At 45.4% G+C, this 16,754-nt stretch overlaps 1 protein-coding gene across 1 annotated transcript in view; it reads right to left on the reverse strand.

Annotated features, from left to right (window-relative positions):
- ITGB3 (integrin subunit beta 3) overlaps positions 1-16,754 on the reverse strand; it is a 59,360-nt gene that overhangs the window by 24,162 nt on the left and 18,444 nt on the right. The window contains exons 3-5 of the mRNA XM_083469652.1: positions 4,722-4,911; positions 2,337-2,589; positions 1,229-1,400 (exon numbers count right to left, since the gene is read on the reverse strand). Coding sequence (XP_083325778.1) covers positions 1,229-1,400; positions 2,337-2,589; positions 4,722-4,911 — 615 coding nt within the window. The remainder of the gene's footprint in view (positions 1-1,228; positions 1,401-2,336; positions 2,590-4,721; positions 4,912-16,754) is intronic.

Here is a 16,754-nt window from a genome sequence, read left to right on the forward strand (position 1 = left end):
ACCCGAGGAAATATTTCTGGGTTCGCGGAGTCTGTAACTTGAAGCATATGTAACCTGAAGCGTCTGTAACCCAAGGTACCACTGCATAGCAATTGGCATTGCGTTCCTTGGCGATTAAAAAAAAGGGATAGATCACAGCCAGTCTTTTTATACTTTGAGTAGATCGCAGACTTTGGGGAGTTGGACTTGCCTGGCCTAGGCTATCGCTTTAAAGCCCAGATCGAGAACCTGCAGCCCTTGGCCCAACTGCCATCCAACTCACATCCTAATTTCAAAAGCAGGAAGAGGAAGGAAAGGGGTCAGAGAAGAAAGAGAAGGCGGTCGTCCTTTCATCCTGGCCCTGCCTAGCACTGGCAGATTACCACTGAAGGAATGTGGCAAGGGCTCCGACCCCTGCTTTAGGGCTTTAACTTCACAGGCAGGGTGCCAAATAATTGTGGGAGAGGGGGGGTAAATACAGGGCAAGCTCAATACATATTGGGTTCCTGTCTGAGCTGGGAGATCCAGCTAGCTCCCCCTCCACACTCTAAGAAACATCAGGCATATGCAATCCACTAAGAAGCTGTTCTCTATCCTCCTCCTTGATAGGTCCGGAGGGTGGGAACATGAGAACGGGGCCTTCTCTGCAGTGGCTCCCCGTCTGTGGAACACTCTCCCCAGAGAGGCTCGCCTGGTGCTTTCATTATACACCTTTAGGCGCCAGGCAAAAAAGTTCCTTTTTAGCCAGGCCTTTGGTTAATCTGTTTTACTTCCTATACCCTTTTAAAATGTGGCTCTTTCCTTGGGGGGGGGGAGGGGCTGTTACTGGGTTGTTGTTTTTATTCTGATTATATATGTCGTTATCTTTTCTCTGAACTGCCCTGACACCTCCGGGTATAGGGCAGTACAGTGGTACCTCGGGTTAAGTACTTAATTCGTTCCAGAGGTCCGTTCTTAACCTGAAACTGTTCTTAACCTGAGGTACCACTTTAGCTAATGGGGCCTCCCGCTGCCGCCACACCGCCGGAGCACGATTTCTGTTCTCATCCTGAAGCAAAGTTCTTAACCCGAGGTAATATTTCTGGGTTAGCGGAGTCTGTAACCTGAAGCATATGTAACCCGAGGTACCACTGTATATAAACTGAAGAAGAAGAAGAAGAAGAAGAAGGAGGAGGAGAAGAAGGAGGAGGAGGAGGAGGAGGAGGAGGAGGAGTAATCCTTTTGACCCACGGCAAGGGGGGGCTCTTACATCACAGACGACCGCTTGGATGATGGCATCGAACCCGCCTTCCGGCGCATCCCGGTTCCTCGACACGCTCTGCTTCTTCACCTCCTCGTTGAAACGCTTTACCTCATCTGTGAGCGCCAGGACATGCTTGTATCCAAACATTGGCAGGCAGCGGTTATCTGGGGGCTTCAAGCTGGAGGAAGGCAGCAAAAAAGGAAGTCACTTTGGGCAGGCAACCAGGGCCCTGGAGGCCTGATTAAAACTAGCATAGCCATTGATCCCAAGGCGGGGGGGGGGGGCTCTCTTATTATGCATTTCAGTCACTTTTTCTTGAACTGAGACACATACAAAAGGCTTCCTAACCCAGCTCCCAACAGTGTGCATGTAATAAAGTAATATTAATAGTAATAGTAATAATAGTAATAATAAATACTTATACCCCGCCCATTTGGCTGGGCCTCCCCAGCCACTCTGGGTGGCTTCTAACAGAATATTAAAAACACGATAAAACACCACACATTAAAAACTTCCCTAAGCAGGGCTGCCTTCAGGCGTCTTCTAAAAGTCAGATAGTTGTTTATTTCCTTGACATCTGATGGGAGGGGGTTCCACAGGATGGGCGCCACTACCAAGAAGGCCCTCTGCCTGGTTCCCTGTAACCTCACTTCTCGCAGTGAGGGAACTGCCAGAAGGCCCTTGGAGCTGAACGGTGGAGACACTCCTTCAGGTATTTAGCCTTAACAACAGTTAACGTTGGGGCTGGTGTATCTCTTAACTGCAGTGAAGGCAAGGGAGGGACTGATTTGATGTGGGATCATAGAAATCATAGAATTGTAGAGCTGGAAGGGTCATCTAGCCCATTCCTGCAATGCGGGAATCTTTTGACCAAGGCCGGTGCTCGAAACCACAACCCTGAGATTAAGAGTCTCATGGCTCTACTGACTCAGCTACGGATGGGAGCACACATTCCCACAGCTCACCTGATTTTCAAAATGAGGTTAAGAGAGGACCTTCATTAGGTCGACCATGCCTCAAAGCGAAGGTGGAATGGGAATAACTTCAAAAAACTGGCAACCTTTCCAAACTCTAGATTATGAACATTTATCAGAGGGTCGCTCAGAGAACTTACTCATAGCATGGGTTTTTGATGGCTTCCGGAGGGGAAATGTACATGTAAGGAGGCATGGGTTTGTCTACAAAGGCTCCAAAGCCAATCCTCAGGTTGCTGGTCACTTTGCGCATTTCTATGGCTAGCCTGGTACCCAGGTTCTGGATGTTGCGGAGGTCATCCTTCATGGAATTGGACAAGTCCATCAGGTAGTAGATGTCCACAGGGTAGTCCTCCACCTGTCGCACTTGCACCGTGAATGTTTGGGAGTCATCTGAAATGTCAAAATGTGGAGAAAGTGTGAGGAGGGGACATTTCCCCAGGAAGACTCCAGCTCACCATTCTTCCTTCCACATAAAAAAAGGTGAAGGTCCATTAGGTCCAGTCGTGACCGACTCTGGGGTTGCGGCACTTATCTCGCTTTATTGGCCGAGGGAGCCGGCATACAGCTTCCGGGTCATGTGGCCGGCATGACTAAGCCGCTTCTGGCGAACCAGAGCAGCGCACGGAAACGCCGTTTACCTTCCCACCGGAGTGGTACCTGTTTATCTACTTGCATTTTTGATGTGCTTTCGAACTGCTAGGTTGGCAGGAGCAGGGACCGAGCAACGGGAGCTCACCCTGTCGAGGGGATTCGAACCACCAACCTTCTGATCGGCAAGCCCTAGGCTCTGTGGTTTAAAGCCACTCCCGACATAAGGAGAGGGGGTTGCAGGCTCACGCCCCACCTACATCCTCGCGGGGCTGGCTGCAGCCCCGCGTGACTTGGGGAATCCTGGGATTCATTATTATTCATCATTCACCGCGCCAGCCAATCGGCTGGCGGCGGGGGCGGGATTAATTGGGTTCATTTAAGGTCGGGGCAGCCCGTGCTCGCCCCTTTCTTTTCTTACAGCCAGCTACAGTTTCCCACCCACCCGCCCTCTAGGTCGCATTTGGACTTTGCTATCGGCTTCGGCTGGTCGCCGCAAGGGGCCTGGTAGGAGTTTTTCCACTTGGCTAATTGGCATTATTTTGGAAGCCACTTGGTTTCTTCACCTACCTTGTAGCAAAACATCACAACACCTTTGGTTTGGGCGGTTAGGCAATGGCGGGGTGTTATTATGCAAATGAGTTGGGGGGGAGGAACGCCATCACCTCCCCCAAATGATGAAGGGTAGTTCATTAAAGGACTCCGGGGGGCGTCGCCTCGTCCGAAACCTATGGAGGCGAGGGCCTAAAGCGCGCTCCCGAGCGGTAACCCCTCGGGGAGCACCTAGGGATGTGCATATCGGGGGCTCCCCCGTTGGTGCTTAACCCTTCCCAGTTCTATGCCGGTTAGTCTGATAGGGCCAATGCCTAAAGCCAATACCGTTCTTACCTGTAATCAATAAAGTTGTTGCCATTTTTCACCCATTAACCTAAATTCTGGTGTCCAGTGTCTTTATTTATTCCAACTGTGGGAGGGGGCGGGAATCGCCACGCAACCCACAGCATCACCCAGGTCCCTTCCTTCCACATACTTGAGTAATTAACCCTGTTATGCTGACATAGGCCCATATTGACATAAGATGACCCATATGTGGTGGACTTGTGAAAGGGTATTGGGAAATGATCCATAATGAAGTGAAAAAAATGTTTAAAAGTACTCCTCCACACCCCCCCAAGAAAAACAACAACCCAGAGTCCATCCTGTTGGGTATAATTCAGACTGAAATCCCCAGGTTTCAAAAAAGGTTATTTATGTATGCCACTACTGCAGCCCGTGTTTTGTTAGCCCAAAAACGGAAAATGAGCGAGGTCCCAACTAAAGAAGAATGGCGACTTAAGTTGACAGAATACGTGCAGCTTGCAGACTTAACGTATAGAATAAGAGAAAAAGAAGAACATACATTTAAAGAAGACTGGAAAACGTCTGTTGAATATATGGGAAATAACTGTGCACAGCTGAAAAGGCTGGCAGCGTTAAGATAAATTCAGCAGTGTGAACAAGTTTTGATGGGTGTAATGATTGGAATACTGGATGATATAGCTTTTGTAAAATATGCAGGGATTTATTATATGTAAAATGAACCACGGAAAGAGAAGAAGGGAAGTCACTGATATCCTAAGGATGTAAAAATGAGGACTTTAAATTGGAAAACAAAAAATTCAATAAAAAATATATACAAAAGAAAGAAAGAAAGAAAGAAAGAAAGAAAGAAAGAAAGAAAGAAAGAAAGACATAAGCTGACCCAAACTCTCTTCTTCCCCATGGCTTGAAACTCTGGATACGTCTTGAGCATCCATTGTGCTGTGGCTGATCTCTGTCATCTATGTATGAGATGAAGTTTTAATAGATAACCACTTACAGCACCCTGAAGTCCTAGGGGAAAAGTTCATAGATGTGCTAAAACTGCAATAAGCGAATAATGTATCTCAGCTTACCTGGCCGCAGATGGAGCCTGATCTTCTGTGGAGTCATCTGAGTGATGTCGCTTCCTGATCCTTTGTCACTGAGCTGCCTATCCTCCAGGATTTCAGTGCTGCTGACTGGATACTCGATCGAGTTTTTCATGCAGCCATTTTTAATGAGGTTGTCCTTCGAGTCGCAGCGGGAAAATCCTGGCGGCATGCCCTGTTGGAGGGAGAAAGGCCAACCATAAGAGAAAGAGGAGAGAGCTCTCACAGAGGAACAGTAATCCAGTCAAAATGGGCTTTGTGCCAGTGTGATGCTGATGCGGATGGCGCTGTCGTCTAAACCACTGAGCCTCTTGGGCTTGCCAATCAGAAGGTCAGCAGTTTGAATCCCGGTGACGGAGTGAGCTCCCGTTCCCCTGTCCCAGCTCCTGCCATCCTTGTTGCAAATGTATATGGTAAAAAAGGTAAAGGACCCCTGGATGGTTAGGTCCAGTCAAAGGCGACTATGGGGTTGTGGCGCTCATCTCGCTTCAGGCCAGGGGAGCCGGCGTTTGTCCACAGACAGCTTTCCGGGTCATGTGGCCAGCGGGACTAAACCACTTCTGGCACAACGGGACACTGTGACGGAAACCACGGCGCATGGAAATGTCGTTCACCTTCCCGCCACAGTGGTACCTATTTATCTACTTGCACTGGTGTGCTTTCGGACTGCTAGGTTGGCAGGAGCTGGGACAGAGCAACAGGAGCTCACCCCTGTTCGAACCACCGACCTTCTGATCAGCATGAAAGGGTGTGGGCTGGTTATAAAACTGTAAAATAAATAAACAAAACAAAGAATGGATTTAAAAGGGGAAAATAGCAAGAATTGACGCTGCAAAGAAAGGGAAGGCTTCCGATTTTGTTTCGATTTATTTATTCAGATTATGTCGCCTTTTGAATCCTGCCCTTCTTTCCAAGGAGCTAAGGGCTGCGAATACAGGACCGTACAAATTTAGCCTCCCAACTTTGTAAGCACAGCTGCCACCAAATTTGGAGGTCCCTGTTCAAAGAAAACATCCAAGGAATTTAGAGGGAAGGAAAAAAGAATTTCAGTAAGAAAAGCAAAAATCCTAGGGGGCAGGGGCTATGTGTTCCTACATGTGAGGTAAGTTTAGGCTGAGAAAGAGTTACAGGCCCAAGTTTGTCAAGGGAGCTGTTAGAAGACCCCCTTCATTGCCCCCACAAAGTCTGCTCCCAGAGTGGTTTAACAGTCAACCTCAGGGAACTCTGGGAATTGTAGTTCTGTGGGCGAAACTGGGGTCTCCTAACAACTCTCAGCACTCTGAACAAACTACAGTTCCCAGTAGTCTTAGGGGGAAGCCAAAACGGTTTAAGGTAGGATTGCCATACATCTGGAATTTTCTGGGCATAGCTGGAAATACTGGAGTGTCCAGGAAAATCCGGACGAATGGCAGAGAGAGGCTTTCTGTTCCTCATCAGGTAATTGTATTTCCTCCTGTCTTGCCCCAACTAGCCCTTCCCAGACTATGACTTTAAGAACAGCAGCAGCAGCAGCTGGGAAGAGAGGAGTTCAGGGATGTTTTTTTTTTAAAAAAAAACAGTTTTATAAGTTGCACGTTTTTGTTTCTCAATTTGATCCCTTTACATGGTTTTGTATGTTTTGTGGTATTTTATGCATTGCGATTTGTTGTTACTTTTAATAATTATAGATTGGTAATTCTTTATCGTGGTTGAACTGTTTAATTGTTATTTGCTGATGTTTAATTGTACTGCTTACTATTATATTCTGATGGATTGTTGAATGTTGCTTCGTTTGATATAAGTTGCTTATCTAAAAGTTATTGTGACTTTCATATTGGATCAGATTGTTACTATCAATGTTTGATGTTCTATTACGCTTTTATGTCTTGGACTTGGGCTTATTTCTGATCAGCTTTTCTTGTGGCTGTCTAAGTTGCCTTTTAAAAATGATTTTACTTATTAAATACGGGCTTGAAAAATAAGTCTCTAAAGACTAATTATCCCTGAAACCAAGCAGCACTTCCGTTTTCTGCATTCCAGAACTGCAGCCGGATCCTAGCCATGCTTGTTGTTGTTTAGTCGTTTAGTCGTGTCCGACTCTTCGTGACCCCATGGACCAGAGCACGCCAGGCACTCCTATCTTCCACTGCCTCCCGCAGTTTGCTCAAACTCATGCTGGTAGCTTCGAGAACACTGTCCAACCATCTCGTCCTCTGTCCTCCCCTTCTCCTTGTGCCCTCCATCTTTCCCAACATCAGGGTCTTTTCCAGGGAGTCTTCTCTTCTCATGAGGTGGCCAAAGTATTGGAGCCTCAGCTTCAGGATCTGTCCTTCCAGTGAGCACTCAGGGCTGATTTCCTTCAGAATGGATAGGTTTGATCTTCTTGCGGTCCATGGGACTCATCAAGAGTCTCCTCCAGCACCATAATTCAAAAGCATCAATTCTTCGGCAATCAGCCTTCTTTATGGTCCAGCTCTCACTTCCATACATCACTACTGGGAAAACCATAGCTTTAACTATATGGACCTTTGTTGGCAAGGTGATGTCTCTGCTTTTTAAGATGCTGTCTAGGTTTAAAACCATTCTCTGTAGGTAGACATACACTGGGAGCACATACTGCTAGTAAAATAATTATGTGCACTGTATTCTAAAAAAAAACAACTTATAAAACTTTTAAACTAACCTTGGGGAAAGTAAAAACTTTGCTGCTTCGGGTGCCTTTTAATTCTCAAAACACATCTCCCTAAAGCGGAAGACAGCAGCATTGGCTGAAAGTTATTTAGACGAGCAATTCAGCCTTCACAAAAAAAAAACCATGGACAACCTCTGTCCTTAGTAAGGGTTCCAGTTATTATGGAACGGGACTCTCAAAATAAGAGCAATCCATATGAATCATGAACATGTGGTAGCCTTGTTTTCTGGCAAACATTTTGAAAACTGGCCCCATTAACCCTGCCAGGAAATCCGGCTTTCGTGGAACTCGTAAGCCCCTCAAGCCGATACAGGGCAATCTGGTGTCACTCCGATTGCACAAGCTGCCCGGAAAACGAAATAAGCAGCTCTCTAACTTATCGTTTCCTCCAGGCATGCTGGGGGCAGGAGCACTGCAAGAGGGGGAAAAAAAGAGAACCAAAAAAGGAATAAGGGTGATTCTGCAGCAGCAGCAGCAGCAGAGGCCATGGGAGGAAGGGCAAGGAAATGGAATGCAAACAAAGGATCAACATGACTCCGATATATTTTTGTGGTTCCTCCAGGAGAAAAAAAAAACCCCTCTCAGGTCTTTTTTTTTCTGTTATAGATTGGGGCTAAACTGAGACTTTGATTGCCACAACTGGTTAGCACACCTTGCTATATTTGAAGCCTACCTTTTCCCTGAGCTAAACAAAAATATGGGTTTGGGTTTCGTTCCTTAAGCCTATAAAGGCAAAGGGGTTGTGATTACGCATGGCAATGTCTGCCTCTTCTGAGAGGAAGCCGTTTTCTTGTATGCTTTTAAATTATTATTATAAAAAACCCTTAGCGTAAAGATACAGAACAAACGCAGGAGCACGCCTCCTCTGGATGGCACTGTTCCAAAAACAGTTAAAACCACACATTTTGTAGGAAGTGTGAATGTCATTGAAAGACTGACCGCATTTCCCTCCCAAGATTTTTATCCACCCATTTCGACAGCTAGAAAAGTGACACGTTTGCTGGGTCACTAAAACTCTTCCCAACTGGCAGTCCTTAGGGGAATCCCCTGGATAAGACAGAAATTTTGACCTTCTGAAAAGAGCCTTGAGAAGCAGTTTCCAGGAGTCCTTTCCAATGGTCACAGGAAATCAACCCCATACAGCCTGATATCCTTATCAGCAAGCACTGATGTGGTGGGAAATGTTAAGTTGTGGGTGAACATATCAGATGACACAGCGATTCTTCAAACAGCTCTTGTTTATTCACAGGCCAGGACAGAACTGAACTGAAGGGTTCAGTCAGCCTGCTTATATAGAGCTCCAGTACAACGTTACTGTAACAACTTTCTAAAACTATCCAATCACTGAACGTCACTTTCGATCCCTTATTTGCATAACTATCTACAGTATCCCCCTGTTGGCCCAGGGTGAGAACTTCAGTACATAACAGGAAAGCTAATTTGAAACACCTTATTTCCCTTAAATAATTCTGGGCACTGTGATTTCTTAAGGGTGCAGAGAATTGCAAGTCCCATCAACATTTAACAAACCACCGTGCCCAGATTTTCTTTAGGATGGGTTTCAAATGTTCTTTAAAGGTATAGTTCACACAGCCTGATACTGGGTATGAAAGCCCAGTTCCCACATTATGTTAAAGGCAAAGGTTAAGGGACCCCTGACCATTAGGTCCAGTCGTGGCTGACTCTGGGGTTGCGGCGCTCATCTCGCTTTATTAGCCGAGGGAGCCGGCGTACAGCTTCCGGGTCATGTGGCCAGCATGACTAAGCCACTTCTGGCGAACCAGAGCAGCGCATGGAAATGCCGTTTACCTTCCCGCCGGAGTGGTACCTCTTGATCTGCTTGCACTTTGACATGCTTTTGAACTGCTAGGTTGGCAGGAGCAGGGACCGAGCAACGGGAGCTCACCCCGTCGCGGGGATTCGAACTGCCGACCTTCTGATCGGCAAGTCCTAGGCTCTGTGGTTTAACCCACAGTGCCACCCGCATCCCTTCACATTGTGTTAACTGTACCTTAAAACAAACTATGATTTAGGGTGCCTGAGCAGTGTGCTTAGTGCACTCTGCACAAAAAGCTGCCATGGCATTCTTACCCCAATCCTGCTACAACTGACTAACAAACAAAACAATCCTGAGCCTGGGCTTGCTCACACTGTCCGAACCAGGCTTGTGGTTTGTTTCCTCCAAAAGAAGCCATGAGCAATAACCACGGGGTGCAGGCGGTGTCAACAAGCCAGTCTCTGGCTTGTTTTGCCCATGACACTTTAGCAAACTGGAGTGTGGGAAGAGCATTGTGGGAACTTTTGAGCAGGGGTGCACCAACACACTGCTAGTGCACATCAAACCACAGTTTGTTTGTTTGAAACTATGGCTTAATCGGTGCGAAATGGTCCACCGCGACTAATCTGTGTTGCATCACTTTGAGTACGCACCCAGGGAATTATAGGGGAGGAAAATGACATACAGTGGTACCTCGGGTTAAGTACTTAATTTGTTCCGGAGGTCCGTTCTTAACCTGAAACTGTTCTTAACCTGAAGCACCACTTTAGCTAATGGGGCCTCCTGCTGCTGCCGCGCCGCCAGAGGACGATTTCTGTTCTCATCCTGAAGCAAAGTTCTTAACCCGCGGTACTATTTCCGGGTTAGCGGAGTCTGTAACCTGAAGCGTATGTAACCCAAGGTACCACTGTACATTAGGACCACGGCCATCTTTACCAGGGGGTGCAAGGGGTGTGGGGCACCAGGGCGCCAAATTCTGGGGGGCGCCAGGCGCCCGCCGCTGAAGTCACCTAAGCTCTTAACTATCTACCTGTTATGAAATAATAATTTTGATCAAGCTAGAAAAACAAAATACATATATACCTAGGTATTACCGAAATGTATACCTACTGTTTCACTAAAGGACTTTTGACTTTGTGCGCTCATTTACCAAAGATGCGCCGCGCTAGCGGCGGTGCTTGTCAGACTCAACAGTGGTGCTTGTCGTGCTCAACGGCGCCGTGCACATGAAATTAACTCTTACATCAAAATATTATGTTATGTATTGTATTGAGCTGCGGCAGGAGGCAGCATGATATTAGTCGTGTCAAAGGTGCCGCTGACCCCCGAGTAAAACGTTGCAAATTGTGTTTTAATTTCATCACTTACAGTTCAAATTCATTTAGAGAAATCATTTTTTAAAAAAGTCTGACATAAGAATAATAAGTTAATTTGGGGGCTAAACTAAATTTGGGGGTGCTGGGCGGATCTTTGCACCCCGGCGGCGCATATGCTAAAGACGGCCTTGATTAGGACAGTGGAGATCCAGTTTCAAAAGCCCTACTCAGCCATGAAACTCAGCCACACACATGTGATTGCCACTGAGCTGAGCCCAGGAAGGTTGGTCTTGGGGTGAGGTAGGGAGATCTTTAAACACAGCCTTTTCCAGAGAGAAAAAAGAGCCCCATGAGGAAGAGACAAGTAAAACCAAATGTGTTCCAACTGCCTAGCCATTTTTCTGTTAACTGAAACTGCCAGTTATTCTGTACAATTTCCTTGCCCAGTGGCTGGGCAGATAACAAAATTGGCTACCCGCAACAATTCCTTCCTGGAGTTGCCTGCTACTGCTGGCTAGCAATGAGGAATGGGACTGCCCTTTCTCCTCCAGACTGTCCCCCACCTTTAATTTTAAAGTGAAGGGCAGGAACCCAACAATGTGTGAAACATTTTTCTTTGTAATAATAAGAAATACTTTGCACTTATATAGCCTTTGAAGCACTTCACACGTGTGACCTTGTCATCTTTAAGACAGGGCAATATTATTGCACCCATTTTGCAGATGAGGATAATCGGGGTCTGTGTGTGAGCAGCTGGGAGAGAGTGGCTCAAAAAGAATCATGGGAATCTCCCAAAAAGAATCATGGGAACTGTAGTTTGTTAAAAGTTGGTGGGAATTATGTCCCTGTGAGAGGGAAACTACAGTTCCCATGATTCTTGGGAAGGGGTATACTTGAAATGTATAGTGTCTTTGCAGCCTGAGGTAAGAAAAAATATGTATTTCTGTGCAGAAGAGAGAGAGATGCAAAAGGAGGGTGTGTGTTTTTTTCTTCAAATAAGGCAGACAAGAAGACAGAGGGTCGTAGGGAGCCAGGGAGGAAACTTTCATTTGCTAAATTAAGACAACATGTGAGGAAGTTACCCTGCTAACAAGTTTTGCACCCCAGGGGACCTGACTTTTGGTGAGAGGCGGGAGACAGCTCCTTTGCTAATTGCTACATCTTTTGAATAAACAGAGCCCCAAGGCCCGGCGGGGAAAATATTGCCATTTTTGGAAACGCTTGTCAGAGGTAAGCAAAACAGCTCCGTAGCCATAGCTGCTGTCTAGGAACACGGGATAAACGCTGAGACAGTTGTGGGAGCGGGAAGAAGTGGTGACGTATTGGCTTGAGCCAGCCAATACTTTGCTTTTTAAAAAAGTTTCCCCATCATATTACACACAAAACTGGCACGTATTTCTGGCACGGGGCATTGTGGCCCAGCCGCCACACGCCCACAAATATCTCATCACGTAATCAACAGCCAGGATGTCTGGTGAGCTGTTCAGGCACAAAACCGAAGCAAACACCTCAGATCGCTGTGACAAGAATTATGAGGGGTCCTGGGTTTCCCGGTTAACCCTTTCTACTTATCGCCGAAGAATTGATGCTTTTGAATTCTGGTGCTGGAGGAGACTCTTGAGAGTCCCATGGACTGCAAGAAGATCAAACCTCTCCATTCTGAAGGAAATCAGCCCTGAGTGCTCACTGGAAGGACAGATCCTGAAGCTGAGGCTCCAATACTTTGGCCACCTCATGAGAAGAGAAGACTCCCTGGAAAAGACCCTGATGTTGGGAAAGATTGAGGGCACAAGGAGAAGGGGACGACAGAGGACGAGATGGTTGGACAGTGTTCTCGAAGCTACCAACATGAGTTTGATCAAGCTGCGGGAGGCGGTGGAGGACAGGGGTGCCTGGCGTGCTCTGGTCCACGGGGTCACAAAGAGTCAGACACGACTAAACGACTAAACAACAACAACAACTGACATAGTTTCTCCCATAGAAAGTGGCAGTTGTCGTTTAGTGTGAGTGTGGAGAATTATCTACTAGAGTCGCATTGCCTGGCGTGCTCTGGTCCATGGAGTCATGAAGAGTAGGACACAACTAAACAACTAAACAACAACCACAACATATTTTCGTGCCAACCACACCACCCCTAAGCTACACAACAGTGATGGGTAGTTTTTAACCACCACACCCCTATGTTGCTGGAATGCAACTTCTGTTATCCATGCCCTGCGCAAGCAATGGTCAGGAACAATGGGCTTTGAAGTCCAAGGACACCTGGGAGGGTCACAGGTTAGTCAACCTCTCAGCTACGCAAAGGCGGCTCATCTTCTGTAGAAAAGGCATTTGCTCATTATATGCAGACTTCACAGCGAAAGTTCAAGTTACAAGAGATTCCAACCACCTGCATTGTGTGACCTAGTTGAGATTCCTGTATTTCAGGGGGTTGGACTAGATGACCCTCCAACTCTACGATTCGATGACTCTATGCAGCCGTACCTTGGAAGTCGAACAGAATCCATTCCAGAAGTCTGTTCGACTTCAAAAATGTTTGAAAACCAAAGCGTGGCTTACGATTGGCTGCAGGAAGCTCCTGCAGCCAATTGGAAACCGCGGAAGCCCCGCTGGACGTTCAGCTTCCAAAAATAGTTTGTAAACCAGAACAGTCACAGAACAGGGTTTGTAATGCTCGGGAGCCAAAACGTTCGGGAACTAAGCTGTCGGGCTTCCAAAATACGACTATACCTGTGCCTGAGCAGCAACACATTAGACTACAGGTTAGACTACAGGCTACAAGATTTGATCATCTTCTATATACAAATCATCACCATCCCTATGCAGTGGAACCTCGGGTTAAGTACTTAATTCGTTCCGGAGGTCTGTTCTTAACCTGAAGCACCACTTTAGCTAATGGGGCCTCATGCTGCTGCCGCTGCACCACCGGAGCTCGATTTCTGTTCTCATCCTGAAGCAAAGTTCTTAACCTGAGGTAATATTTCTGGGTTAGCGGAGTCTGTAACCTGAAGCATATGTAACCTGAAGCATATGTAACCCGAGGTACCACTGTAAGTAAGTGAGTAAGTGAGTAAGTGAGTAAGTGAGTGAGTGAGTGAATAAATGAATAAATGAATAAATGAATAAATGAATAAATGAATGAATAAATGAATAAATAAAAATAAATATAAATATAAATATAAATATAAAAATAAAAATAAATATAAAAAATAAAAAATTAAAAAATAAAAAATAAAAAATAAAAAATAAAAAATAAAAAATAAAAAAATAAAAAATAAAAAATAAAAAAATAAAAAATAAAAAATAAAAAAAATAAAAAATAAAATAAAAATAAAAAAAAATAAAAATTAAAAATTAAAAATTAAAATAAAATAAAATAAAATAATATTTTCTTTATATCCCACCAATTTGGCTGGGTTTTCTCAGCCGCTCTGAGGAACTGGGCTATTCCCAGCCTAGTTCTTCGCCAGGGGGCATGCATACTGGTGAGTTTGCTTTGGAAGTAAGCCACAGGAGGCTTACCGTCATTTTGTAATATTTGCATTTATTTATGAAGGTTGAACTCAATGACTCAAAATTTGCTGCCCTTTCGTGACACCCCAAACCAGCTGCGTCATTTGGCCTAGCGGCCCTGTTGCAGAGGATTCTGGGTTGTGTTCTAGTGCTACAATCTCAGTTCATCTGGGGGAGTTGTCCAGACTTGTTGGGGCTCACTTCCAGGACAGAAGAATGCATCGCACAACACACCCAACAACGCTGTCCTGCAGATGTGCGGTGGAGGGGAAGATCGGTAGTGATCGCCAGCTGCACTGGGGAGAAGTTTTGCCTGCCATTACTGATCTTCTCAATGACCGGAAAATTGCGTAGGAAAACAGTTCCTGCCAGTGAAAGACACTGAATGGCCTTTGGAATGCACAAGCTCCTTCCAAAACTTACCGTATTTTTCGCTCTATAAGATGCACCAGACCACAAGACGCACCTAGTTTTTGGAGGAGGAAAACAAGAAAAAAAATATTCTGAATCTCAGAAGCCAGAACAGCAAGAGGGATCGCTGCTCATTGAAAGCAGCAATCCCTCTTGCTGTTCTGGCTTCTGGGATAGCTGCGCAGCCTGCATTCGCTCCATAAGACGCACACACATTTCCCCTTACTTTTTAGGAGGGAAAAAGTGAGTCTTATAAAGCAAAAAATACGGTAGTTTATTGCTCTGGCAATTCAAAATGAATTAATGCATGCAAATGGACATTTGGTGTCATTTTTTTTTTAAATGTCTCCATTAGCGAGAACCGCTTGCTAAGTGATCTTCAAACTGCGTGTTTGTGGAAATACGTTTAGATGGCATGGAATGAATCAACGCCACTTATTTGCTCCAGGGCAAGACACAGATGGAGCTGGTTAATTCAGCAGCTTGTGATTACTCTTGCAACTCTTGGTGGGCAGACATCTGGTGGTTCCCTCTTTGCCTACAGCGAGCTACTCCGATGCATCATCAGTTGATTAAAAATGTCCTGGGAGCATATTCAAAAAAAAAGCTTTTGCTTCTTTTCCAAAGAGCCAGCAAGCTTTGCTGTTTGGGGGTTAACGGCCACAAAAAAACATTCTTCAGATACTCCAAGAGGATTCCACTGTTAATTGGGCTTTCATTATTTTAAAACAAGACATTCTTCAGATTGCTTTGACATCTCTGTCCAACGGTCTCCGCACCCCTCCCACTACCATGTCTTTTCCTTGGTGCTTCTAGAAGAGGAATTGCAACTGACCCATTGTGTTTTTCCTGTGTGTTCAATCGCACTGCTATACGCTCCATTCGCTGCAATGGGTGTGACATTTGAAATGTGAACATTCCGTGTCGTCATATAAACTTATCCAGCTTATCTCAGCAAATAAGCACATAGTTCCAGAACTCCCAGACCATTACTGCATGATCTGCTTCTTTGTTTTGTTTTGTTCACTTTCTTTTAGGTAGTATTTTAATCTTATTTTGTACTTGGTTCATTTTACGATAACAACAATTCCTGGCCCCAGCAGATCTGCGTGGACCCCCTCCTGATGGCATTCCGATGCCACTTAAAATATTTTTTGTTCCAGCACAGCTTTGGCTCGACTGGTATTTTGATGTACAGTGGTACCTTGGTTCTCAAACGCCTTGGTACTCAAACAACTTGGAACTCAAACACTGTAAACCCGGAAGTGTTCCGGTTTGCGAACTTTTTTTGGAAGCCGAACATGCTCCATTTTGAGTTACGCTTTCGTTTTGAGCGCCACATTTCCATTTTGAGTGTTACGCTGAGGTCTGCCTGATTTTGCTATTTATTTTGCGTTTTTGTGGCTCTTTTTGTTTTGGTTTTGTGATTGTGTGGAACCCAGTTCAGCTATTGATTGATTGATTGATTGATTGTGTGACTGCAGTACCTTGTTTGATGCTTTCCTTTTATGGATCAATGGTCTCATTAAATAGTAAAATTCATGCTAAATTGCTGTTTTAGAGGTTGTTTTTAAAGGTCTGGAATGGATTAATTCATTTTGCATTACTTTCTATGAGAAAGTTTTGGAACGCTTTGGTTTTGGAATGGACTTCTGGAATGGATTACAGTGGCACCTCGGGTTAAGTACTTAATTCGTTCTGGAGGTCTGTTCTTAACCTGAAACTGTTCTTAACTTGAAGCACCACTTTAGCTAATGGGGCCTCCCACTGCTGCCGCGCCGCCGGAGCACGATTTCTGTTCTCATCCTGAAGCAAAGTTCTTAACCTGAAGCACTATTTCTGGGTTAGCGGAGTGTGTAACCTGAAGCGTATGTAACCCGAGGTACCACTGTACATTTGAGAACCAAGATACCACTGTACTTTGGATTTCCTCTCTCTCTCGTTATCTGCTGCTCATCTTTTTGTTTCTTAAGTGTTTTAATATTATGTTTTGTTTTGTTTTGTGTGTGTGTGTGTATTGTGAAGACAGGCATGCTCTGGTCCATGGGGTCATGAAGAGTTGGACATGACTAAACAACAAGAACAACATATTTATTGATGTTAAGCTATCTTGGGCATTGCAATTTGAAATGGCACAGTGGTTATAAATGCTTGAAATAAATGAATAGATAGGGAGCTCAAGCAAGATCTAGTCCAGTGTTTCCCAACCTTTTTTGGGCAAAGGCACACTTGTTTCATTAAAAAAATCTTGAGGCACACCACCATTACAGCCCCGTGACGTCAGCGCGCAGCGTCACGCCGGGAGGGACGCACGAAAGTGTAAGTTTCAA

Source organism: Podarcis liolepis (genome assembly GCF_965112155.1).
Source record: "Podarcis liolepis genome assembly, chromosome: 13".
In the NCBI taxonomy this organism is placed as follows: Eukaryota; Metazoa; Chordata; class Lepidosauria; order Squamata; family Lacertidae; genus Podarcis; species Podarcis liolepis.